The sequence below is a fragment of the Macaca fascicularis genome, chromosome 20 (genome assembly GCF_037993035.2).
Source record: "Macaca fascicularis isolate 582-1 chromosome 20, T2T-MFA8v1.1".
In the NCBI taxonomy this organism is placed as follows: domain Eukaryota; kingdom Metazoa; phylum Chordata; class Mammalia; order Primates; family Cercopithecidae; genus Macaca; species Macaca fascicularis.
In genome coordinates, this window is record NC_088394.1 from 68243679 (window position 1) to 68270290 (window position 26612).

General features: G+C 49.6%; 2 protein-coding genes across 35 annotated transcripts in view; one reads left to right on the forward strand and one right to left on the reverse strand.

The window, feature by feature from the left end:
- Positions 1-1960: 1960 nt before the first annotated feature.
- Positions 1961-20996, reverse strand: DHX38 (DEAH-box helicase 38). 9 transcript variants are annotated; one of them, XM_015442917.3, is made up of 28 exons: positions 20955-20996; positions 18378-18719; positions 17848-18035; positions 17083-17187; positions 16057-16204; positions 15805-15923; positions 15570-15646; positions 14963-15118; positions 14255-14416; positions 13674-13781; positions 13254-13366; positions 11656-11793; positions 11079-11265; positions 10736-10921; positions 10241-10381; positions 9740-9850; positions 9529-9645; positions 9253-9360; positions 8769-8881; positions 7330-7538; positions 7083-7237; positions 6504-6659; positions 6280-6414; positions 5961-6086; positions 5375-5470; positions 3831-3952; positions 3062-3174; positions 1961-2452 (listed from the first exon to the last, which is right to left on the reverse strand). In XM_015442917.3, the coding sequence occupies exons 2-28, from the start codon at positions 18698-18700 to the stop codon at positions 2403-2405; spliced, it is 3762 nt and encodes a 1253-aa protein (XP_015298403.3). In that variant the 5' UTR covers positions 18701-18719; positions 20955-20996; the 3' UTR covers positions 1961-2402. The 9 variants fall into 9 exon arrangements, 6 of the variants coding, with proteins under 6 accessions (XP_015298403.3, XP_015298402.3, XP_015298401.3 ...); XM_015442916.3 differs by having other exon boundaries at positions 20922-20996; XM_015442915.3 differs by having other exon boundaries at positions 20792-20996.
- TXNL4B (thioredoxin like 4B) overlaps positions 20399-26612 on the forward strand; it is a 71610-nt gene continuing 65396 nt past the window's right edge. For 7 of the 26 annotated variants that reach the window (XR_012429332.1, XM_045381966.3, XM_074027866.1 and 4 more), the window contains exons 1-4: positions 21184-21474; positions 21733-21886; positions 23225-23389; positions 24780-24931. Coding sequence is in view for 22 of the 26 variants with exons in the window: in XM_045381966.3 (XP_045237901.2) it covers positions 23258-23389; positions 24780-24931 (284 nt within the window). In the remaining 4 variants the exon portion in view is untranslated. Of the gene's footprint in view, positions 20652-21168; positions 21475-21732; positions 21887-23224; positions 23390-24779; positions 24932-26612 lie in introns of those variants that run through there. The other 19 variants (XR_012429335.1, XR_012429334.1, XM_065537366.2 and 16 more) reach the window with 5 other exon arrangements.

A 26612-nucleotide genomic window follows, 5' to 3' on the forward strand; every position in this document is an offset into this window, starting at 1 on the left:
AAAAGAATGAAATCATGTCCCTTGCAACAACATGGATGCAGCTGGAGGCCATAATCCTAAGCTAATTCATGCAGGAACAGAAAATCAAATAACACCTCTTCTCACTTATAAGTGGGAGCTAAACATTGAGCACACAGGGACATAAATATAGAAACAATAAACACTGTGGACTACTTGGTTTGGGGGAGTAGAGAGAGGGAAATGGGTTGAAAAAATACCTGTTGGGAATTATGCTCACTACCTGGGTGATGGGAACCATACCTGAAACCTCCACATCACACAGTATACCCATATAACGAACCTGCACATGTACCCTCTGTATCTAAAATAAAAGTTGAAATTTAAAATTTAAAAAAAAGTTACCAATGCAAAAAAAAAAATGGGAAGAGGACTTGAGACATTTCTCCAAAGAAGATAAACAAATGGCCAATAATAAGCACATGAAAAGATGCTCAATACCACTAATTATTAGGGAAATGCAAATCAAAACTGCAGTGAGATAGCAGCCATTAGGATGGCTACACTAAAAAAATACAGAAAATAACAAGTGTCGGCCAGACTCAGGAGTCCACTATGGGGCCATGGTGCTAGTTAGAGACCATGCTGTTGTCATAGGTATGCTTTTGTACCTCTAAAAAAACAATCAGTTGCCATCTGAAAAAAAGACAGAATCAGAATATTAAAGCTGGAAGGAACTTTAAGGAAGATCTGAATGGAAAGGGTCAGTAATTTAAAAAACTACTGGAAACACAAGAAGAGACAGAGCCTCGAGCAGAAGCTCCAGTACCGCGGTAGATTCAAGGGGAGCTGCTGCGGGCAGGGGACCCCTCCATTCCTCTTGTAGCGCCCACATGTACCAAGTATCCTTCACCAGGTGTTCCTTGCTTTTAAATAAGAAGGTTGAGTTGGACCCAATGTTTTAATAGCCTCTCTGACCTTTTTATCTAAGGGACTTAGTGAGTTTGTGACCAAGGTCACAGCTTATTAATAACTGTTAATTGGAACGTCAATGTTTTTCCTACTCCATTGCCTGAGTCTGTAAATAGGTCACACATCAGCCAACTTCTCCTAGTCCTCCAACCTAGGGCCTAGATTAGAAGGCTTCCTAGGCAAAGTGCTGGCAGCCCTCTCTTCACTACGGAGCCCTGAAAAGCCCATTTCCACCTGCATTCCCCCAAGGGGGCTAGAGGTAAGGAGAATGGAGGCAGAGGTGGTAGCTGGTGCTGGCTGGCAAAGCTAGGCCTCTGAACTCACCCACAAAATTGACTTACATTTTAACATTTATTGAGTTATAACATGGAAATGCAAATCCCAGGAACAGAGGGAGAAAGGGGTCAGAACAGCACGGCAAGCCACACACCACAGGGCTCACGCCGGCATTGGCCTGGTATCAAGCTGCTTCTGAGCCCCAATCCTGTCTGTGACTCAACCCTAACACAGAACCTGCCAACCAGCACACCTGGCAGAAGCCCGGCCCGGAGGAATCACAGCATACAGACCATGGTTAGTGCAAAGGGCCAAACCCCCCAAAAGCCACCTCAGCAGACTTAAGAGACTGCTTAAAAAGAGAAAAGACTAGTGATTCTGGTGTAAGGGTCACCTTTTACATGAAAATGAGTAAGCTACATTTTGCACTGTTTTTCAGTCAATGGACAACTGTTACCCTCTGCCATCCAGAGCAATCACATGGACCTCTTTCAAGCAGCCAAACCACGCCGGGGAAGGCTGGGGCGGACTCCTGCGCATCTCCCTCCCATGACCTGGCCATCAAGGCGGACCTGCTATTGCCCCCCAGTCTCAGAAGCAGCTGGGCACCCTCAGAGCTCGGCCTGCCTTGTGCATTAATAAGGGTGGATCCAGGACGACCCATGCAAGGGAAGTCAGGGCAGGCTTCTGCCCCCCTCCCCCACCTTTACTACATGATTTAAGGGGGTGAAGGAAAAAGTCAGACATGCAGTCATGTTTTACAAATAATAAATTTATTTCCAAATCCTGAATTATAACCAAATTACAATTCCCTTTAGGTCTTTTTTGCTGCTTTACACAAGGATTAAAAAAGACACAGCCACAACCAAGTCACACATACGCCAAGCGTCCTGGGTCAGTTTATTTGGATGCAATGGGTCCAGCCACCTCCCGGCAGCATCTCGGATGCTCTGCAGCCTGGCTCCTGCCATATCACACTCCTGCATGGAAGAACTCCACCTCCTCTGCCAGAGTCTAGTCCAGCAGGAACTGCCCTAGGGGGCCGTGATGTGCACAGATGAAAGTCCTCAGATGAAAGGGCTTTGTCCGCAGCCTCAGGGCTCCCGCCAGAGGGCTCAGGACCCAATACCTGCTGCCATCCTCTCTGGGGACAGCCTCAGCTCACAGACCAAAGCGGGCTGGCGTGCGGCGAGGGGTCATAGGCTCCCCTTGCTCTTTCCGGCCTGGAGTGTAGATCTTCGTAGACCTGGAGACACAGCAGGAGGGATCAGGAAACACCGTGCCCTCACCCCCAGCAGGGAGGGCAGGAGGATGCAGAGCCCCAGGACTTACTGTTCCTAACCCGTGGTGGGAAGCTCTGGGGCCGAGGGATCTCCTCCCGGGCACATTCCCACTCCCCCGCTGCCCCCATGTTCGACTGGCGATGTAATCAAGGAAGCTCACTCATTCCGAAATGCTTTAGATCAGATTTTAACAACTCCTCCCACAGCCCCTAGGGGAGCTACAAAGGCAGCTTCCCTCCACCTCACTGCCGCCACTCCAACTGCACAGCAGCCTGCCTTTGTCCCCAATGCCTGGGAGGCAACTCTAAACCCTTGGAATTTCCCAAGTGACTGGAGTGTCTGCTATTCATGGGGCCCCTCAGCCCTCTTCTGAGAGATTATGCTAATGAGGTGACTCTTGGTGAGCCCCTTGAGTTTATCCAACAAGATGACTCAAGGCGGGCTGGCCTCTCGGCATGGGGTAGCACGGGTGCTCTGAGCCACGTGCTATCAGCCTCACCTCTGGAGAGGAGAGGGGACTCGAGGCTGAGCGCTACCACGTGACAATGATTCAGTCATTCGTGCCTAAGTACCTGAACCGAACCCCGATGATAAGAACTCCGGACACTGAAGTTCAGGTGAGCTTCCTGGCTGGCGATAACCTGTCATACTGTCATGCATCAGTGTGCCATGTGGGGACGTGTTCCTGAGGACGAACGAGGCTTCACATTTGAGACCCTCCCAGACCTTGTTCTATACATCTCTCCCTTTGGCTGCTTTAATTTGTACCTTTTTGGTATAATAAATCTATAATGGTAAGTACAGCACTCTCCGGAGTTCTGGAAGTCATTCTAGCAAATACTGAACCTGCAGGGGTCCACAGGGATCCCCAGATTTGTGGAGGGTTGGCTGGAAGTGAGGATGGTGTCCACACCTGCAGCTGGTATCTGAAGTGAGGGTGGTCTCACGGAGGACTGTGCCTGCGACCTGTCAAGTCTGGCCTAACTCCGGGGACCAGCACAGACACAGAAGCCCAAGGCACACTTCTCCCCACTGCACTGTGGTTTCCAACCCTCTTGCTTGTGAGTAAAGCTGTGAGACCCACTCTGCTACTCCAGGCCACCTCAGGCCCTGAATCCCTGCCGATGACTGGGAGTTGCAGGCGTACAGTCGCCCCTTTAAAACTGTTGGGAACTCCTCCCACCTGTCCATGTGACCACCCAATGCACAAGCAACTTCTGTCACCAGTTCGCCTTCACACATGTACCTTCCCATAAATCCTGACCCTGCATCAGGGCCTGGTCTCTGGCAGCCTCCTGGGATGGGTGCCACCCCAGCCAGAGTCCCAAGGCTGGAGCTCACCTGACACTGCCCAGGGGGCTGCGCTTCTCCTGCTCCTGCCGCCGTGCTCGCAGCTGTTCCTCGGCCAGCGCCATCTCCTCCTCCATGGCAGAGGCTTCCTCTTTGGCCCGACGACGGTTCTCCTATCGAAGAGGGACAGACCTGGCTGAGCCTACTGGGGACCACTAAGGAAGGAGGCTTCGTCAGCACCCAAATCCCTGCAACAAACCAGGCGCTGCATCCACCAGCCCAGTGCTCCACATGGCTGCCTGCCCCAGTACCAAAGCTACCTTCTCTTCTACAGCTGAGGCCTGCTTTTTTCATTGACTCAAGATTGACTCAAAACACGGAACAATCAGTCCTAACTCAGTCATCCCTCAGTCCAGGAAGTACTTACATTTCCTTCTTTTTTGAAAAATCAAGTTCACAACTATGCCAGGAAGTACAGAAAAACAGGGAAGACGTTACCTGCTGGCTGGAACTGACAGGCATAAGATGCAGGAGAGCCTGGTGTCGGGAGAATGATGCTACGAAAGGGGTAAGCCAAAGCCCAGCACCATTTTGCAACCCTAAATATAGATCTAGGTGACGGCTATCGACAGACACTAAAACCTCAAGGAGATGGAGGAGCAGTGGAAACCTATCAGGGAAGGGGCAGGCTGCCACCACTGTGGCCCCTCATCCATCCTCCCAACAGCAAAGGTGGGGCCACCAGACCTCACACACCTCCTGAAGGCATCTAAGAGGAGGTTCAGAGCGCCACAGGCAGGCATCCCTGCCACACACAGCTGAGCCACGATCTCATAGAGCGACTGGACTCATCACCAGCTTACAGCAAGTGCACGAAACACAGGCACAGGTTGACACCACTGTGAGCAAGTGATGAGGCAAATACATCATACGGACTATCTGACAGGACAAACAACCTGGCGGCTCCAATACATCAATGTCATGGAAAAAGCGTGGGGTGGAGCCTGTTCTAGAATGAAACAGTTAACACACATAAGCAGTTGCAATGTCTGGATCCTAATTCAAGCCAATCGATCATAAGAAGTTATCTTTGAGACAAATAGAGAAATCCAAATGCGGACTGAAGACTTAGGTGACATTCAGTATTCATTTCTTTATGAGTGATAATGGCGCAGATGCTATATTTAAAATTTTAAGTCCTTTTAGTCAGAGACACATACTCAAGTATTTATGGATGAATAATATGATATATGAGATAAGCTTTAAAATGTTCCAGAAAAAAAAATGGGTGTGTGTGGATGGGGGTAGGAATAGTGAAACTGAACAAATGTTGACAATTATAGAGGCACGGCATTGAATTCATGGTGGCCTGTTGTACTGTTTTTCCCACTTTTATGAATATTTGGACTTTTCAATAATGAGTTTTTTGGTTTTTGGAGTGGGTGGTGGGGAATCACAGACCAGCCTGCTAGATCGCAGCCTTTATGTCTGCAGAGAGAAGTAAGTGGGTTGGATGATCACAATTCTGCAATACCCAGTGGAAGGAACATTGACCCCACAAGCAAACAGCACCCTCGCGGAGCACAGAACCTCACCTGCCGTGACTTGCCCGCCTGTTTCACGCTGTAGAACATGGGGCCCAGCTCCGCCAGCCACTCCCCGTCCACAGCGGTCACGCACTGCATGTACTCCTGTGGGCAGAAGGGCAGGGAGGCGAGGGTCACAGGAGGGCCAATGTCCCTCCCAGAGTGGTTCCATAATTAGGAGCCACATGGGAAGGGGCCAATCCCTGACTCTGCAAGGCTGAAACAAGGAAGGGAAAAACCCCAGATACTCCCATCCAAACTCCTCCACACCTGAGAAAATGCCCCCCAGTGTCTAAGAGAAAACGCCCAACCTCTCTGAAAATCCTACTGATGACACCAAGAGGAGTTGCTCATCCCAAGCAGCAAGTGGGGAACGATCCTGCCCGCACAGCTGAGGTCACTGCAGTCTAGAGGTCAACCCTGTGCAGAGCCTCCCCAAGTCCCCAAATGAAAACTAACCTCACACACCCCGCAAAGCAACGCATGTGGCCTTAAGGTTCCCAGGCTAAAAGCTCATGCCAGAAGGCAGTGAAGGGTTTCAAAGCCTGGCCAGACAGGGGGCCTGCGTTATGCAAGTGCCTCTGAAAAGACTCACCTTGGTGGTCATGACCAACTCGTGATACACTATGTAATCTGGGGTGTAGCCCATTCCAAAAAGGGAGCTGGTGGGGTGCAAGTGGCAGGGCATCCCCGTGCGGATGTTCACGTACTCCCCGATTCCCTAGGGAGGAGACACAACAGGCAGCCATGTCAGGAAAACACCACCCATTTGGGCAGCTACCCCATCCCTTAACGCTGTCTTGACACGGCCTTTGGGGGAAGCCCAGCTCTGCAGAACCGCACCAGGAGAAAGGATGACTTTGCCCTCATACAGGTATCAGGCCGGGAGGGGCCCCCTGGGCTCCTGGGCTCACCTTGAGCTTGGCTGCTTGGTGGAAATAGGCAGCACAGATGCACTTCCTGACGATGTCCCAGTCAGTGCCACACGAGGCCAGGCTCATCCGCTGCTGCACCATGATGTCTTTGAGTTGAGCTCGCACCTCCCGGACCTAGGGCAGGACACGGAGATGCCAGGAGGGACCTCCTTCCCTCCTGACCCTCCCCTCATCCCAATATCCTGCTCATCCACCACCCCTACCTTCCGCATGGCCTTAGCATGGATGAAATGATCGTTACACCAGATGGTGGAGTAATTATTGTTCTTCCACTGCAGGTAGACATTCAGGTAGGTCAAATGATCGCTCTCAGGGACAGCGAACTTCTCCCGGATTTGATCACTCTCCTCCTCTCGACCCTAGGAAGGAAAAAAGAACCTTCACTCTAAGTACAGGGGGGTCCAGGCCCACTGAGCACATCCCAGAGGTTCTAACACTACCAACTACCCACACATAGAACTTCAAACATGTCAACAGGTTGCCCTGACAATTTGAGAAAAACAATTTTTACAAAGGTCTATTCTAAAACATGAGGGCGCAAGAGCAACCATACCAGAAGATAAAAAATGCTCTTGCAAATTTCCAAAGCATTTCCTGAGAACCACTGGCCCAGCCCTTCCTTTCCCCTACCCCAACCTGCTTAACCGAGAACAGCAAAATCATTCTTCAGAAACTTTGATTCCACCCTCTGTTCCATTTCAGTTATACAGAGAGAAGCCATTCCCCTTTCCGACGCTTGCTCGAGCCCTCTGGGGAGAGAGGAGAGCCAGCTGCTGCCCCACCTTGGGCCTGTAGAAGATGGCCGGGACGGAGAGCATGGAGACGATGAGCAAGATCTCGGAACTGCAGCCCATGTCACAGGACACGATGAGCATCTTGGACAGGGCAGGGTCCAGCGGGAACTCCACCATCAGCCGCCCGGTAGAAGTCAGACCACCTAGGATGAGCAAACCCAGATATTTGATGGGACAGTAGAGAGAAGAGGGAAGTCAAGCGCCAGCACCCATGAGGCTCCCAGGGCCACTTCACCTGTGTTGTCCAGGGCCCCGAGGATCCAGAGCTGATACATGGAGTTGAGCATGTTGTCCTCCGGGGGCGGGTCCATGAAGTGGAACTGCAGCAGGTCCTGCACCCCAAGGGACTTGAGCAGCAGCACCACGTTGGCCAGGTTGGTCCTCTGGATCTCGGGCACTGTGGTGGTCAGGAGCTCATTCTTGTAGGCGCTCTGGGTGTAGAGCCTGCCGGGGAGAAGACCCCATCTTCTCACCACAAGGAAACCCCACGGCAAGCCAGTCCAGATGGAATCCCACAGGGAGGGAGGACATTCTCATTTCTTCTCCCCACCCCCTACCTCAGTGAATCACTGACTTCCACCCATTCAAACTCCAGCCTGCCAATTCAGCCCTTCTGGGGCCTCTTACCTGTTTCATTTCTCCTTTTTTTTTAGACGAAGTCTGGCTCTATCGCCCAACCTCTGCCTCCCAGGTTCAGGCGATTCTCCTGCCTCTGCCTCCCGAGCAGCTGGGACTACAGGCACCCACCACCACGCCCAGTTGATTTTTGTATTTTTAGTAGAGATGGGGTTTCACCATATTGGCCAGGCTGGTCTTGAACTCCTGACCTTGTGATCTGCCCACCTCGGCCTCCCAAAGTGCTAGGATTACAGGCATGAGCCACCGCGCCCAGCCATCTGTTTCATTTCTGGAACCAATGGGCCTGGGACTAGAATCATGGCTGGGTTTTATTTCCTTTATATTTTTCTATAGTCACTAATGCTCTATAGTGAATACATTTTATTTTTAATTTGAACAAAAAAGGGGCAGAGAGCCAGGCACAGTGGTTCACGCTTCTAATGCCAACACTTTGGGAGGCCAAGACAGGAGAATTGCTTTAAGCCAGAAGTTCACAATACCAGCCTGGGCAATATAGCAAGACCCCATCTCTACAAAATATGAAAAAAATTAGCCAGGTGTGGTGGTGCCTGCCTGCAATCTCAGCCACTTGGGAGACTGAGGTGGGAGGCTCACTTGAGTGCAAGAGATCAAGGCTGCAGTGAGCCGTGATTGTACCACCACACTTCAGCCTGGGTGACAGAGCAAGACTCTGTCTCTAATTGGAAAAAAAAAAAAAAAGAAAGAAAGAAAAGAAAACAGGGAAAGAAAACAATAGAAATAAAGAACCAACGGCATCATTTGTCCAGACCTACCCTCTGAAGGGAGGCAGGCTGTAATTACCTGCAAGTCTATCTACATCCATGTAAGTTGGCCTCAGACCTCAGAGCTCCCTGGAAAGCCACTCCTTCCTTCCTCAGTAGCATAGGATGAAAGGACTAACAAGCGGCAGCCCTGCCAGCAGCTTCCAGCCTTGGGGACCAACTCTAGGGCCAGCATCCTGCCCGCCCCCGCCCAGGTTCCATGCTCAGCAACCCCGGCGCTGCCCCGGAAAGCAGGCTAGCACAGGGCTCCTACCTGAAACACTGACCTGGGCCCGTCCTGCCGGCTCGCCCTGACCGCTGGTTGGCATTGGCCTGGCTAATGGGATAGATCTGCAGAGCATCCATGCCAATCCTGGGGTTGAAGACCTAGGAGGGGATGGCAAAGAGCTGACAAAGGACAGAGTGAAGGGAAAGTGGAGGTAGGCCTGAGACAAAGGCAAGCCCTGGTTGCTACACATGGCAGAGGAAGAGCTAGGAGCCTCTAGAAATGTTCTCATGAACACCTGAAGAAGTCTTCCCCACAAACACCAGCTCTGTGAGCTCTACTGTTAAATTCTCTACCTCATCGAGGTAGACGAGTTAAACGAACCAAGCACAGTGAGTCAATGTGAGCCTCCTACCACCACCACCACTTCCACGCGCTCCCCGCATCCCAGGGCCAGAGCAAGGCCCTGGCTTCCCATCCCACAGCTCAGTTAGCTTCCGGTGAAGACCCAGGCCCTGTCTTCTAGTCTTACCTTTAATTTGCAATAACCAGAATCGATAACAAACATGATGCCATCAACAGTCAGAGACGTCTCGGCAATGTTGGTGGCAACAATGCACTTCCGAACGCCATCTGGAGCCTAGAGCAGGACATACAGGGAGGGAAAAATGAGTCCCTCGAGACAGGAAAGGCTTCACGAGGGGGAAAAGCCCACCTCCTAGCCCACCCCTTGCCAGGACAGTCACATCCCCTCTCGCTTCCTTTAGAGAACTCCAGAAGCCATTCCTGGACATTCCTGCTGTCACACCTTCTGGAAGATTTTGGCCTGCAGGTCAGAAGGCAGCTGAGAGTAGATGGGCAGCACGGCCAGGGCAGGTGCATTCTCTAGTTCCTCCAGATGCTCCACAATTTGGTCTGAGGTCACCTGAGAGCCCAGGGAGAAGCTGTGAGACACTGGAACCCTAACCTTTCATATGCAGGACACACCCACTCATCACAGTTGTGACCAAGGCACGCACCTCAATGTCCTCCTGGCCAGGCATGAAGATAAGGATGTCCCCAGGGGCCCCCGACAGGTGTACCTGCAAGGACTGCTTCACTGCAGCCTCCACGTAATCCTCCTGTGGGGTCTGCAACAGCAGTGGGGACACAGTCAGAGGGAGGTACTAGAAGCGCAGGCCAGGCATCCCTTGGGAGCCCTGTGGCCCAGGCACTGCTCTGGGCTGCAGCCATGGACTTTAAGAGTCACCTCCAGATGGGCCTGACTGCGAGGCCTCCACAAGAAGGCACAGTGCCTCCCTGGGCCCTGTACTTCAGCCCCAAAGAAACAATGAAACGAAACCTCACCCAGAGCAGAGTCCTTGGTCCCCCTGAGCCCCAGAGCTGCAGGCTGCCCCATTTGCCCCATGGTCCCCAAGAAATCTTCTCCAACCCAGTCCCCTACCCACCCTCCAGCCGGCTTCTCATCAAAGAAGTGCATGGCACAGAAGGGTCAGTTCGTAACATGGTGGCCTCAATACCTTGCTGAAGAGAATGTCAACAGGGAAGGTACGGCCAGGGATGTGGAAGATGGGGACATTCCCAAAAAAGGCAGCAAACTTCTCTGCATCCATCGTGGCTGATGTGACGATGAGCTTCAGGTCTGAGCGCCGAGCCACCACCTGAGAGAAGAGGCGGCTCAGAGGCCTCCATGGTGGGGACCCTTGGCTCCTGCCCCAGTCCCATCAGCACCACCCCCGAGGAAACAGAAGCCAAAGCTGACGAACAGGCCTATTCGATTCTTACCAGTCCTGAAGAGTGAAGCAATGGAGCCACTGCCCAGAAAACCCCAAGTCACCCTCAGCAGGGCAAGAACAGCATAAACTACAACCCGAATGTGAACTCTGCAACCAGAGGCCTCAGGAAACTCCGGCCTGCCGGAGAACCCCTCAGCCCACCTGGAGCACCCCACTAGCTACTGGTGGTGCACTGGTCAACACCCCATGCGCAGAGACACCAAACCACACAGCCCTCACCTCCCGGAGCAGCCCGAAGAGCACGTCAGTGTTGAGGGAGCGCTCGTGGGCCTCGTCCATGATGATGGCGCTGTAGTGATCCAGGTCGGCTTCCCGGAGGGACTCTCGGAGCAGGATCCCGTCAGTCATGTATTTGATCAAGGTGTTCTCTGAAGTGCAGTCTTCAAAGCGGATGGCATAGCCCACCTGGAGGTCAGAGAGATGGCTCAGATGCCCTGGCCACCGGCTCACCACCAGCACACCCCGTACTGGGGTCCGGGTCTTAGCAGATCACACCCTTTGGCACAAATGGGTGGAGGCTACCAGGGAATAACAACATGACTCAGCCCCCACGCCCACTCACCTCCTCACCAAGGTTTCCCCCCATCTCTTCACTGACTCTCTTGGCCACTGACATGGCAGCTACACGCCGGGGCTGGGTACACCCAATCATCCCGTAGTCTGTGTAACCATCTTCATGCAGGTACTGTGTCAGCTGAGTGGTCTTACCACTCCCTGTCTCCCCAACCACGATCACGATGCTGTTGTCTCTACAAGGACAAGGAGGCAAAGGACTTATCAGCCAAAGTGGAAGGCCAACGCCCAGCCTTCGAGAAGCCTCCGCTACCTCCTATCCCCGTGACTAGCTATCCAGGGAGCATGCCAGTTTAGAAGGGAGAATTTCACTGGGAAAACAGCCTCTTACTGGGATACCACCGGAAACGTCTGGAATATAGTGAGGTTTAAACAGGTGAGCTAAAACAAAATGGTGCCATCCCGTTACTTTGTGCAGTGTACCCCAGGCATGAGGTCAGAGGAAAAAATTATTTCCCTTCTCCATTGGGTACAATGCACAAAAGAAAAAGAGCTCCTGGGTAAACATGGGAGACCAAGGGCACCCCTGATTTGACACTAGATTCTTGGGCCCCGGGTGAAGTTACCTGATAATAGTGAGCAGCTCCTGCTGCACTGCAAAGATGGGCAGGTACTGCCTCTGCTCCAGGATGGACTTCTTCTTTGCAAATTCACTGCTGGCTTCGCTCTTTTTCTTCATGTGATCTGCAAACTTCTGCTCTGTCCTAGGAACACACAGCAGCCTAAAGACCCTGTATGGTGCCCCATGCTGTCCTTCCTGATTGGGTTACTGCCCTTCTTCCTACGCTCAGGAATGAGGACTTCGGCAAGAGTCTGAGACACCAAAGCAGCCAGGGAATCTAAGACGGTTCTCATCGGCCTCAGGACTGAAGCTGCTATGTGAGAATCCATCATCCACAACACACTCAACACCACAGGGTCCAACGGAGCTGAACACGGATCGGAGGAGTTACACATTACCACGCTAGCAAACCCTCTAACCAAAACCGAGTGAGCAGAAGAGGAGTGGAAATCAATCCCCAGGTCACAAACTTTTAGAAAATACCCTCAGGCAATTTCAGCACAGCACCTAAAGGGCTAAAATAGCCACACAGGCCCTGGGAGGAGGTAAGGGTGCAGAGCACACGACATGGGTCAAACTTCCTCCCTCCTCTTGGCAGGACAGCAGGAAAGCATAGTCTGTACGGCTTTGTTTTCAAACAATTGTGAAAACAGCCCCACTCAACAGTAACCCGCAACCTCTACCGAAAGCTCTCAATGTCTGATATGTGAACACACCCAAGACGCAGAGCACTGTCACTTTCTCAAAGCTGCCTGGCAAAAAGACACCAGTTCGGTGCTCCAAACTGTCCACAGACTCCTCCCCAACCCCTTCCCCAGAGACTTCCTGTCTGATCTGCCGCCCCATGCTCTGCTGAGCTTCCTATTTCTAATTTCACCCAGTCCCTCCTGGTCACCCAATAACTAATACCTAAGGAATTAAGTTAACTAGAGATGAATAAGAGCTGATCAATAGTATCAACCTCTCATCTGGATATTTCACAGAGGAGTAGAGAGAATTATTAACTCAGATGACTGCTCAGTAGAACATGACGGCATTCGAAGGATGAGGATCTTGAGGGGCAGATGAGTCCAGCCACCTACCTGCCCAACGCAGGAATCCCAACTCAGCATCTGCTTAGATGCCTCTATGAACAGAGAAGTCACTGGCCAATAAGAAAACCCTTTCTATTTTGGAACCTCTTTTAAAAGCAGTTCTTATAGTGAACTGAAATCTAAGGGACTAAAACCCAGCGGCCCACAATGAACTCCTGGGAGGCATTTCAGCAGAGTGGCTCTGATATGGGACGGCCTGGGTCTGATCATGACTCCCTCACTGATGAGCTGGGCGACCTCAGACAAGTTACTTAACCTCCCTGGGCCTCCTTTCTCTCACAACACCAGTACCAGAGGAAGCAGTGGGGCAGCAGGAATCACATCTAGGAAAAGTGGAAGACAGTGAAGAGACCAGGATGGAGGGACCGGAGAGAGTGGAAGATGCAGACAGGCATCCTAAGAGTCTCCCACTCAGGAGCCACAAAGTCAATGAGTTCTGCCGCGACTGCTTGCGCGGGACCCCCATCTTTGGAACAAGGCTGCTCCGCTGCTGGCACAGGCTGCCCACCTGTAGTCCACCTTCCCGTCCTCCGTCACAGCTTTATCTGGTTCTTCCTCCTTCTTGACGCCCATTATATCTCCCAGTTTGGTCCCAGCCAGTTCCCAGTGTTTGTGCTGAGCCTGAAAAGGAAAAAGGTCAGTCTGTTCCATCGTGCCACATGACTGTGGGCAATGGAAAATCAATCCCAGGGGACAGCAGGCTTCACCCTGCGGGTGGTAAACTCCTCCAGGGCGCTGGTGGCACTGACCACGCATTCCGAGCCTCAAGCCTCCAGCTCTCCCAACACCAGGCCCCGCAGCTGTCATGAATAAGGACTTGATAGAGGGGACTCCTACCTTCTATCTGTGGGCCTAATAAGACTTTTGAAAAGAAGAAAAAAGAAAAAAATACGCACAGACTTCCCAGCCCCGGTGCCAAGAAACCAACCTTCTTGCGCTCCTTCTGCTCCCTGTGCTTCCGCACCGTCTGGCTGCCTTTCCGAGCAATGATGGCCAGGTCAGAAGTGGCGTCCTTCACTGGAATCACCGGCTCCGGCTGCCGCGGTGGGTAGAAAGAGCAACGCCCATTAAAATCAGCAGGAGTCCTGCCTGTGAGAGGGACTGCCATACTCTCATGGTACAGGACTACTTTTCCCCTTCTCTTTTTCCTGTCTCCACATCAGGCCTTTTTTTTTTTTATTTTGAGACAGAGTCTCGCTGTCACCCAGGCTGGAGTGCAGTGGTGTGATCTCTGCTCACTGCAGCTTCTGCCTCCCAGGTTCAAGCAATTCTCCGGCCTCAGCCTCCCAAGTAGCTGAAACTACAGGTGCCTGCCACCACGCCCAGCTAATTTTTGTACTTTTGAGACGGGTTTCACTATATTGCCCAGGCTGGTCTTGAACTCCTGGTCACCAATGATCCACCCACCTCAGCCTCCCAAAGTGCGGGGATGACAGGCATGAGTCACTGCACCTGGCCCACATCAGGTCTCTCTGAGCTGTCTTGTCCCTGGCCACAGAGGAGCCTCACCTGCTTGGTGAAGACAATGCGCCCATCCAGAAAGGGAGGCACCAGATTGTGCACCATCAGATGCACCTTGGCTGCATTGTCCTCTTCAAAATCCTCGTCCACCTCCAGCCGATGGACCACCCCACTGGTGAGCATGCGGTTTGTCTCCCAGCGCTCGTTATCCTGTGAGGACACAATGGGAGCCATACTCAAATTTCCACCCCAAAGGTCGTCCTGAAAGGTTACGAGGTGTCGACACATCAAGTCCTGACAGAAGGCCACTGGTGGCTGCAAAGATGTCACAGGCCTCTACCCACAGCTCCAAAGACAGAAGAGGAACTGATCCCAAATCACCTGCAGGACTTTGTTCTAAGAAGCAGCACCTTTCATCTAAATCAGAACCTCTAGATGGACATATGAATGGTAAGCACCCCTAGCCCACATCAGAGACACAAAGAACACAGACCACAGAGGCAGGTCCCAATGCACCTGCTCCCATCAACAGTACCTCCCCTCAAGGAAGTACTGCAAAAGAGAGAAGTATGAGCCAGGGCTGCCCTTAAGCTACTAAAAGGTTCATCACCCACTCCTCTTCCACCTCCAGAGGATCTGGTCCTCTCGGCAATCAGGGCACAAGCTGTGCTGCCCTCACTTGGGCATAACCTGCTGCTTCCCCACGTGCTCTACCGCCAGCTCTGAATCTGCTCCAACTTCTGCAGGCTGCCTCACCTCATTGATCTGTCTCCGCTGAGCTGAAATGCGCTTCTGCTTCTGTTTATGCAGGTGCTGCTCCCGCCTCCTCACATAGTCCTCAGAGGAGTAGGCCAGTGGGTTGTGGAACTCATCATAGCCCTCGTCCATCATGTACCAATCCCGATCGGCTTGCTGCAGGGCAGGAGGTGAAGCAAGGGAGTGAGGGACAGATCAAGTTTATGCACGAGACTTGGCCAACAGAGGAGGGGACGTGTGGTAGGAAGTCACTACTGCAGTGGAGCTACCCTTGTGAGGGGTGCTGGAGAGGCCACCCTGCAGCCACGTGCTGTCTGGAGGAGAACCACAGTGGGAGACTACACAGGACTGGAGGGCAGCCCATCACAACAGCACTTCTTAGAGTTACCACATGGTGGCACCAACACATAACAGAAAAGTTAGGTCAGCCTACTGCAGTGAGTGACAGGGTTCACCCTGCCGCCTATGCCTCTGCAAAGAGACTCCAGGGCATCGGGGCTGAACAGGGCTCAGGTGCACCCTCATCAAAGCCCAGTCCTGCTAGAGGGTCACCCATTTACAGACGGCCACCAGCCTTGATCAGCCCCTCAGAGGTATAAAGTTTTACCCTCTGGTCATCCTCCCACTGCTGCCGCTCCTCCTCCGTGTCAAATGAAATTCCTTCTTCGCCTTCCTCGCGTCTTCCTGGAGGAGCACAGGGAGCAGGTCAGTCCACGCCCTGGCCTATCCCCAGAGGCCCCGGACAGATCTGCAGGGCCACGCAGCTCCAGAAGGGCAGCCCCTGCTCATCCTCGCTAGGGCGAGCAAGCCTGCTCTTCTGCCTCCTGCCCCCCAGGCCTCACCTCGACCTCTGGACAGACGTGGGGTGGACCCCAAGTGTCTTCTGTCATCGGCCCACTCATTGTATTTGTAGGAGGGAGTTGGCAGAGGCGTGTCATCCGAGTACTTGCCCCTCACAGACCTGGGAACAGCAGCACCAGCATCACAAAACTGTCACTGAGCTAAGCCACGTCCTACTGGCCGCCATGTGCTCTCCCTGCCGAGGCTCCTTACCGCCACCCAGCGAAACTGGGCTGCTCTGCCCGGAACATCACCTGTCTCGATCTCGAGTGGACAGCCGATGGCTCCGCTCAGAATCCCGATAGGAAGGCGTCGGGGAGGGCGATTCCCACTGGGAGCGCCTTGAGGAGCCATAGCCACTGTCCTCTTCCTCCCAGGTAGACCTCGAAGGGGTGGCTGCATCTGGGTTCACAGAAGACACATCCACAGGAAACATCTCACTTAACCACGACATGGCTCTAGAACCAGTTGCCAAAAGTAAATTCCCCAAATTTACTTCTTTTACTATTTCTAAACCTTGCATGTATCTAAAATGGGTAAGATCGGTTTTGACAGTTTTTTAAGATATCTCAATTTTTAGTGGTCCAGGATATATTTTTCTTTTTGTTTTTTTTGTTTTTTTTGTTTTTTTTTGAGAGGAAGTCTGGCTCTGTCACCCACGCTGGAGTACAGTGGTGTGATCTTGGTTCACTGCAACGTCAGCCTCCCGGTTCAAGTGATTCTCCTGCCTGAGCCTCCCAAATAGCTGGGATTATAGATGCCCGCCACCACCCCAGGCTAATTTTTGTACTTTCACTAGGAACGGGGTTTCACCATGTTGGCCAGGCTGGTCTCAAACTCCTGACCTCAAGTGATCTGCCTGCCTCAGCCTCCCAAAGTGCTGGGATTACAGGTATGAGCCACTGCACCTGGCCAATGGTCCAGTTTTCATTCTGTGTTTATGACAACATTTTAAGGGATATTTACTTTATCTCTACAAACACACCCCTCTGGGATATAAATAGTTCTTTTTAATAAACCCTTCTACCTCCAGCTCCCTATTCTTTCCTGCCATTTGGAAAACTGGCCATTCAGCAAACCAGCCTCTCACCTTACAGGAACCATATCCACCCCAAGTGCAGAGCCGTGCCCACCTGACTCAGAACCAACTATCCCAAGATGTTCATGGTGGAATCGGGAATTCTGACTCAATGCCTCAGCAATCTCCCTGAAGACAAGAGTCACTCACTCTGCGTTTTATACACTGGAATCCTCACAAGCCACCAAAACAGTGAGTCTACCTTTAGGTCGATGTCGTGGGCTCTCAGGCTCATTTCTTCTGCTGCTACGCTCTGACCCTCCATCTCGCTCCGATCTGCTGCTGTGCCTACTTCTATCCCGGTCATCTATGAAGAGTCACACAAAGCTTAAAAACATGCACCCCATCCTAAGGTACACCCATCTTCACCCTAGAGAAAGGACATAGGCTGCCCACTCACTCACAGGTGCAACCTGCACTGCTCGAATGTGATCCGTAGACTCCTGAAACTCACCTATGCCCATTCTCCCAAGGGGGAAAAATAGTTACTGCCTAGAAAGTTTCAAACCCACAGTAACAGTTATTTTCTAGCAAAAATTCAAAAAATAATAGTACAAGTTTACAGTAAATCTTTTTTTTTAATAGTTATAATTCTATCAGCTATAAAACTTAATACTGAGCAAAGACAGCATTGGATTTTTTTTGTCTAGCTTTGTTCCATAGCACTGTCCTTTCTCTATCACCAATACTATTAGAAACGCTGGTCTCTTGTACATATTTACCCATTATCTCCTTTATCATAATAAAACAAAGACCACACACTCAAGGAGAGCACCTATGTTACAGGCAACAGTTCTTTTCTTAAACTACTATTCCCAATCCCAACAGGGTCAAAACCACTCAGGCGGACATCATGCAAACAGGACTCCCTAACTAATGGGTGTTGCAAAGACTCCTGCAACAAGAAAAAGGCTGACACATTTATTCAAATGCTAATGGACAACAGGAAATGTGCTGGACAGTTTACCTCTGTCCCTCTTGCGGTCATAGTCTCGATCCCGCGATTTCTCCTTCTTCCAATCCTTTTCTTCTTTGGATGAGGCATAGACACCATGTTCGCGCCGCTCCCGCTCTCTCTGCCGACTGCGTTCCCAAAACTCTTCGCTCACACCACCTGGATGGGATGGAGTTTCTACCCGGGCAGATCGATAATGTCTGAAACAGGGAGAGCAACTGGTAAGGGCCCCTCTATAGGAAAAAAACTCTGCCCTAAAACCTTTGGCTGTCCAAACAAGTGATCTCTCCTTTTCCACTTTGTCTCCTTGAGACAGCAGGCTCACATATGGCAACAACCCAAGGCATTTCTAACCTCTACCATCTAGTCTTTAGTCACCTTTGTTTTTCCCCACAAACTCCTACCTACCTTCAATATTACAGAATCAAAATAAAATCATAAAGCTCTAAATCTCCAACAGGAAAACTGAGAGATAAACATGAGATGTTATTTTCCAGCCTCCATTTGCTTCTCTATGGGCTAACCCCTCCTGAGGCCTTTACCTGTCTTTCCGGATATTTCGGCCAGCCTGGTCACCGCCCTCTTCCTCGGCATCCTTCTGGTCATCCTTGCTCTCTTCCCAGTCCTTGTAGGAGGAGATTTTGGACTTCTTCTTGTCCTCCCCATCGTCCTTCTCCTCTCGCTCCCTCCGTTTCAGGGAAGCCAGCAAGTCCAGTCCCAGTAATGAAGGGCGGGGAGCAGGTGCCTTGAAGACATGCTGCTCGCTGGCCGCACTTTTGGTCTTGCAAATAAGACCGCCAACCTGAGAGTCCAGATCAGTGCCTTCCAATCGATGGATGGAGGCATCCTCACTGGTGTCCCCCATCACAGGATCTGGGATTTCTCTGGAAGGAAGGCAAACCATTTGGTACTGGAAAAGGCTCAGCTCTACCGTATCCCAGAATAAATGCAGTTATGGTTATATTTAGGTGATTAACCTTTCCCATCTCCCCCTAAGACCAGGACTACTTTTGCTGCCTCTCTACAAGACCTTTCCATCAAGTCACTGACAATCTCCAAAGATCCTCCTATTCTAACCCCCAACAAACACCAAAATAGGTACACACACACACACCCCCCATATATTCCTCCCCACCCCCAACAAGGATCCAAGAGGCAATAAAAGGCCTCACTAAGGGATAATTTCTAGAGCCTGATGTCATCTGTAACAGGGGTATAGGGAAAACACCACTAAATTTGAGTCAGAAACCTCAATTAGAAACCAGGCTCTTGATACTTTCTACCTGTATGATGGTAAGTAAATAACTTAATCTTTGTTTAACCATAATTTCATATCTATTAAATGGAAATAATTTTTACTTTATCTAATCCATGAAGCTATTGTGAGAATCAAACAAAAAGTGTATATGAAACCATAAAGAGTAGCTCTTTATGGAACCATAAGAGTTAACATAAATGTAACTGCTACATTATATTATTTGCTATCTTGCTATATACTGTTGGTCCCTCACCCATTCTTTACATGAGTTCCACCTCCTCCTCTCTTTAAACAACAGGTACAGCAGCACGGAGATGGGGCAGAAGGCTACCATCCATGTTCTCCATACTTCAGTGGCTTTTCTTAGCCTAGCTGCGTTTTACAGAAAACAATTTACTCACAGCAGCCAAAATCAGTTTAATAACAATCCATGTTTACCAAAAATATTTATGAGAAATACTAGGTTAGGAAAAGGTGTTACTGAGAAGTATTTAAGTGGCTACAAGACTTCTGGCACTCAAGTTGGAACAAGCTTCTCTTTACCTCTCACTACACATCTGCCACTCATGAACATATACCAGTTCTGGGTGCTTGGATAATTCCTCTCATTCCAACAAGTTAGCAAAGCAAAGGAGGTGCCACCAGAATCCAGAATTTTTTACCAAACTCTAATTAAATGCACAGCTCTACAGAATACTGCCAAACAGACTGGACACATAATATTAATGCAGAAACAAGAGTTACATTTTGAAAATGCCATCAGGCAGAACAGAAAAAAGAAAGCTGCATATTGGTGACATCTGTACGTATGCGAGGAAATCCACACAAGAAAATAAAGATATACAGGCTCTGCTCAATAGTTGTCTAAACTAGGAAATGTACCCTGGACTGCCATTCTACACAGGTGAGAGAACACTGGATGTGTCGTTGACTGCTGTAGTTCAATGTCTAGCAAAATAAGCGTTTGATCAACTTTAAAATGAATTAATTTAAACTTATTAAAGGAGAACAGAAACCCAAACATTTCTGGAGACAGCAAAGGAAGATTCCAGCAACACATGACAAGGAGGCAGCCAGACAGGACTTAACTAGCTGCTGAGAAGAACAAATAAGAGCTAAAGAGCAAGATTCTTGAGAAGAATTAATGGCAAAGAAACTACAAGGGGTACGAGAAAGCCAGGGAAGAAAGAACCTAGATTCACGCATTCAACAATTATTCACTGAGGGCGTTCCTGAGCCAATTGCTGTTCTCGGCGACAGCAACAGAGAAGACAACAAGACAAAAATCTCCGCCCACCTGAAGCTGACATTCTAGTAGAAGAGATCGCCCACCAGATTGCCTGGTATAAATAACACTGTGAGAGAGCAGAGGAAGACACAAGGAGTTCTACTCGGGCTGGGAGACAGTCTGGGGTGGGTTACAGCGGAGGCCTGGGAGAGGGAGCAAGGCCACTCCAGGCAGCATTACTGGATCTCGGCGAGGCCGCTCCAGGCAGCAGGATTTGACCAGAGCAAGGAGAAAGGCCAAAACGGGCAGGACGGGTGCAGCATCCCTGAGGTGAGTAAGGCAAGGTGGGTGACAGGGACGACAGAGGAACTCCCCAAACGGGCCCGGACCTAGGCAGGGAACCAATATCCGCCGCCTGGAGCCGCCATGATTATAGAAGAGCAGGCCAGGAAGGAAGAAGGGACTCTCACCTCACCAAGCGCGACTCTTGGGACCCTTCTGTCCCGGATTTTGGGGCGCCGGCGCTGCCACCCCTCGCTTAGACAGGCTCAAGGAGCCAAAATCCACACCTTGAAAGCGGCCATTATTGTCCCTTAATACCTTGCGCGGCCCCCTCTATCCGCCCAAAGCTACCATAGAGAGCAGTCTGGAGCACGCCGATTCCTGGATCCAAGTGTGGAACGGAACGCCAACAGGCTCTCAAGGCCTCCTCTGGGGCTCTGATCAGAGACACTTCCGAGTCTCCTTGTGACCAATCACAGTCTAAAAGACGACATCCCGCCTCTAGTCTGGGGGCAGGAAAAGGAGGGGAAAAAGGTCGACCATCTTTAACACTGGCGGAGGTGACGCCTAGCTTCCGGTCAGAGCCGAGCAAGGTGGGCGGTGACTAGAAGCTCTTCTGTTTATTGGGCTGTTGAGCGGGGGCCGACCGACGACCGGGAGTTTGTTTTCTGTGCTTGTGCGTTTTCTATTCGGCTTCCTTCCCGTTAGCGGGGCCACAAGGGTTGCTAGACAACAGGTCCTGGGTGACTTGGCCTTAGGGTTCTGCCCGGCTTGGGGCTGATGAAAGGAGCCGTCCGCGCCCGGGCTCTTCCGAGAAGGGGTTGCCGACAGTCACAAAGTGGAAGGGAGGGAGGCGGCGTGGACGAGTAAGGTAAGTGCTACGGTCCCTAGCGCGTGTGGGCTAGGAGCAGCGTAACACAGGTGACTTTAAATACATATATCGGATATTTTGGAAAATAGAGATGCGCGCCCCGCTGTAAATAAAAATCACCCGTGCCTTCATACGCAGAGGTGACCACTGATGGTGTTTGGGGATATTTATTTCCAGTTGTTTTTGTGGAATACATTGTAATAAGGTTTTGTACAAAAGTGAGTTCAAAGTTTTTTTCTTTTTTTGGTGTTTCTGCAGTTGTGGCGCGCGCCTCAGGTTCCAGCTACTCGGGAGGCTGAGGCGGGAGGATTGCTTGAGCCTGGGAAGTTGAGACCAACCTGGGCAACATAGCGAGACCCCGTCTCAGGAAAAGAGAGGGAGAGAGGAAAGGAGTGGAGTTATTGGTCAAAGAGTATGTTCCCTTTCTTTCCAGAAAGATTTTGTGCCTGCATTCCTGTAGGGACTCCCTGTGTCTGCCCCTACATTCATACTCTTGCCATTATTGTGTGCCACTGTCTTGTTTAATTTTCGCCAATTCAGTGACTTTATAAACATATCTTTTAATTTACTAGTAAAGCTTAACTTTTCAAATGTATTTACTGTCCACTTGTACCTCTTCTTTTGGACTAGAAAGTTGGTGGCCTGTATTCTAGTCCTTGTCGTTGTAACAGGAAGTGCAACTGTAAGCAAGCTAGTTTGTAAAATGACGGGGTTGGATTAAGCCCCTTGTACCTCAGCATTTTATGATTTGTTTATGGAATTGTAGTTTTCACACACACTCTTAACTGATCTGTTTGCCATGTAATGAGGTGCACCTAGAATCTTTAAGCCAGGTTTTGTAATAATATAATGTACACAATAAACGACTGTTTAAAATGTGTAACAACACATGCAAGAAATAATATGCTGCCATGACAAAGAATATGGATGTGTTCTATATAGAGGTATGGGGCAATTTTCATAGGTTAGGTTTGAAATAATGAAAAGTGCAGAAGAGTAGATAAAGTGTGTGCGCTGAACATCTGCCATTGGTCCCTCCACAGCCATTCTTCATCCTCCTCTAGAATGCTCTGGGATGGGGAGGTTTGCCTGCCTCAACAGGCCCCTGCCCTCTGGTTCCAGTTGAAGTCAGCCAGTGGTTTCACAAGCAGAGGTCGGAGGGAGGGAGGAGAGTGGCCGCAACACTTAACAGCAGGCCACCCTCCTATACACTGTCCTCTCCACTCACCTCTTTTTGCCACACAATTCTTAAAACTGCTTCCTCCCATGGCTCCTTCCTCCCATGGCCTAAGGATGGGTATAGCATCCCGGTGTTACTAGCCCCAAAGTAGTACACTTTACCCTGTTGTTTTTCTACAACTGCTTTCATTAAACTGCTTTCAAATTACCAAAGTTGAGAGTGTCATCGCTTTCTTGCTGAAACATTGATAGAATAGACTATCTTTTGGGGGGAGAGAGAGGGAGAGAAAAAATGTAGGAACACATATTTGTATTTTTTTGTGAATGCATAACAAAACTCTGAAAAATACATGAGAAACTAATGAAAGCACTTATCTGGCCCGGGGGAGGGAGCAATGAAAACAGGGCACAAGGAGCAGGGACAAGGAGAGGGAAATTCCACGATATTACCTTTCTATGATGTTTCTTTTATACCATGTGAATGCATTAGCTACTCTGTGGATTAATTTTTTTTAATGAGGGCTCACACACTTAATCTAAACTATCTTTAAACTTTGCACCTTTATTTCAGGAGTGACAGGATTCACATTTGGGTTGTCTCAGGATGAGCTTCCTGCTGCCCAAGCTGACTAGCAAAAAGGAAGTAGACCAGGCGATCAAAAGTACTGCCGAGAAGGTGTTGGTTCTCAGGTTTGGAAGAGATGAAGATCCTGTCTGTCTGCAGCTAGATGATATTGTAAGTGACTGTCTAAGTGGTTTTTATTAATAATCTATATTCTTACTTCAGCATCTGAATAGTACATGAGAGGGAGTAGTCAGGGTTGGGTATATGGCTGCTCATTTAGTTCACTAAGAGCTGATTGTGTGCCTGCTCTGAGCCAAACCCCCAAATCTGTGTGTGCTGAATCTGTCTTGGATGTCCTTACCCACTAGAAGCTGTCAATGTTGTTTCACCAACAAGGCAATGGAAGAGCAAAAAACTATTAACAAGCATCTGTGAACACTATCTTTTCAGTGCTTACAATAGTAAGATAATAGTAGCCCCATTTGCCAGTGGGAGAAAAAATGCCAGAGAGGTCAGGTAACGTCCCACACGCACAGATCCACTATATTGCAGAGCTGAGATTTGAACTCAGTTTTCTGTAGCTGCAAATAATCTGGTCTCGTGTGCCGCCTCCAGTATGTGCCTGATGCAGAGAGACCTAACCCAAAACTAAGACCTCTTAGCACCATTTCTACTGCTGCCATCCCGTGTAAGAGCTGAGCGTACAAATCCACATTTCCGTGGTTACAATGAGGGTGTGATGTGTTAGCCCTGGGGAAAAAAGGACCAGAGGATTCTACCCTCAGCCGTAGGGAGGAGGAAATACCACAGAAGTCGGTAATGTAGACACTGAAGCCACACTGCCAAAGTTCAAATCCCCGCCCTACTGCTTAGGAGCTGTATGACCTGGGGCAAATTACCTCCCTGTGCCTCAGTTTCCCTATCTATAAAATGAGGACTCTAGTAGCATATACCTTTTAAGAATGTTGTAAGGATTAAATGGGTTAACAAATGTTAAGCACTTAGGACAGTTACCACATAGTAATGTCATATAAGTGTCTGTTACTAATTATTATGATTTTCATTTCTGGGAGGATTGGGAGGAAGGAGACATTAGGGAATTTCAGTATCCATATTACATATTTCTAAGTTGTGTTGTTTTAAATGAGCATGGGTTACTTTTATAAAAACATTCAAAGAAGGAAATTAAAGGAAGAAATAGATTCACAGTTTTCCCCAAGGATTTCTACGGTTAGCTCTTACACAGGATGGCAGCAGTAGAAATGGCCAGAAGAGGTCTTAGTTCTGGGTTAGGTCTCTTTCTGCAATGAATAAACAAGAATACTCCCATGCTGTCACCCTCCTAACCTCATGCAGTTTCCCAAGGTTCCTTCCTCACCCCGTCTGCAGGGAATGAGACTGTGGAGGATGGGGTTACCTTGTGTCTAATGTGGGAGCCACAAGGGCTGCATTGTTGGCCCAGGAGTTTTTTTCAAACAAAATACTCTGTTGTAGTAACAAGTTTCACAGAAGAAACATTAGCTGCCTCTCATATTGTAACTTTCGTCTCTCTCATTTGCAGCTTTCTAAGACCTCTTCTGACTTAAGTAAAATGGCTGCTATATACCTGGTAGATGTAGACCAAACTCCAGTTTATACACAGTATTTTGACATCAGTTATATTCCGTCTACTGTCTTTTTCTTCAATGGGCAGCATATGAAAGTGGATTATGGGTAAGTGCAGTTGATCTGAAGTTATTGCAACCTTGTAAGTTTCCTTTGGTAAGCAGTTTCAGTGGCTTGCCTATTTGCATGTGATGTTGACTCTGTGAGTCTTGTATCAGCACTGTTTCCTCAATTGATGCACTCTCTAATTTTTTATGCAAAGCCTTGCTACAAAATGACAGTGTTTCAGGTATGATTGTCAAATTTTATTTATTTTTTAATTAAAAATATGGTGCATACACATGGTTTGTCAAATTTTAATTTCCAACTTAAGTATGAAGAAATAGTACAGTTTGCGAAGCACTACCATCCATGTCTATAAAATATAAAATAGCTATGTTAACTAAATCAAGAGCTCTTAAAATTTTCCCAGAAATTTCATTTGAAACAAAATACATAGTTGTTCTTAAACTTTTGGACTGGTTGGCCAGGCGTGGTGGCTCAAGCCTGTAATCCCAGCACTTTGGGAGGCCGAGACGGGTGGATCACGAGGTCAGGAGATCGAGACCATCCTGGCTAACACGGTGAAACCCTGTCTCTACTAAAAAATACACAAAACTAGCCGGGTGAGGTGGCGGGCGCCTGTAGTCCCAGCTACTCGGGAGGCTGAGGCAGGAGAATGGTGTGAACCCGGGAGGCGGAGCTTGCAGTGAGCTGAGATCCGGCCACTGCACTCCAGCCTGGGCGACAGAGCGAGACTCCATCTCAAAAAAAAAAAAAAAAACACTTTTGGACTGGTGAGTGGCATTTATAAAAGAAGCATTCCTTCCAGCAAACTAAGATGTGCTTCTCTCTTGCAAAGTTTCCTGCTTTTTGCCATTCAGAGAATTTTAAGTCATTCTTCAGCAAAGCCTGTCAAGAATCAGTAACATGAAGTCTTATTTAATGCCTTCCACTCCATCCAGTTACCATCTCAATACTTAATATTGATGATTGGATACATCCATGATTCTGACCATTTCTACTGTGGTTGAGGTGTCCACTTATCTAGATCTGTGTACCCTTTTTGTCTTTATTTGAAAGTGTGTGGGATATCTGTTTTAAAGTGCTTTAGGCTGGGCACAGTGGCTCACGCCTGTAATCCCAGCACTTTGGGAGGCTGAGGCAGGCGGATCATTTGAGGTCAGGAGTTCAAAACCAACCTGGCCAACATGGTGAAACCCCATCTCTACTAAAAATACAAAAATTAGCCGGGTGTTGCCAAGCGTGATTGGGCGCGGTGGCTTACACGTGTAATCCCAGTACTTTGGGAGGCCGAGGCAGGCGGATCACGAGGTGAGGAGATCGAGACCATCCTGGCTAACACACTGAAACCCTCTCTCTACTAAATATACAAAAAATTAGCTGGGCGCGGTGGCAGGTGCCTGTAGTTCCAGCTACTCTGGAGATTGAGGCAGGAGAATGGCGTGAACCCAGGAGGTGGAGCTTGCAGTGAGCCAAGATCGCACCACTGCACTGCAGCCTGGGCAACAGACTGAGACTCCGTCTCAAAAGAAGAAAAAAGTTAGCCGGGCATGATCGTGGGCGCCTGTAATCCCACCTACTCAGGAGGCTGAGGCAGGAGATTCTCTTGAGCCTGGGAGGTGGAAATTGCAGTGAGCAGAGATCACACCACTACACTCCAGCCTGGGGACAGCAAGACTCCATCTCAAAACAACAACAATAACAACAACAAAAAACACAAAATATT

Coding starts and splice junctions, on each gene's coding strand:
- DHX38 (XM_015442917.3), bottom strand. CDS start 18,700: ATGGGGGACACCAGTGAGGATGCCTCCATCCATCGATTGGAAGGCACT. Junction 15,119..15,569: donor AGTGGGAGGATGACCAGAGG/GTAAAACTTTAT, acceptor CCTGCCCTGCAG/CAAGCCGATCGGGATTGGTA. Junction 9,361..9,528: donor AGGCCAAAATCTTCCAGAAG/GTGTGACAGCAG, acceptor GTCCTGCTCTAG/GCTCCAGATGGCGTTCGGAA.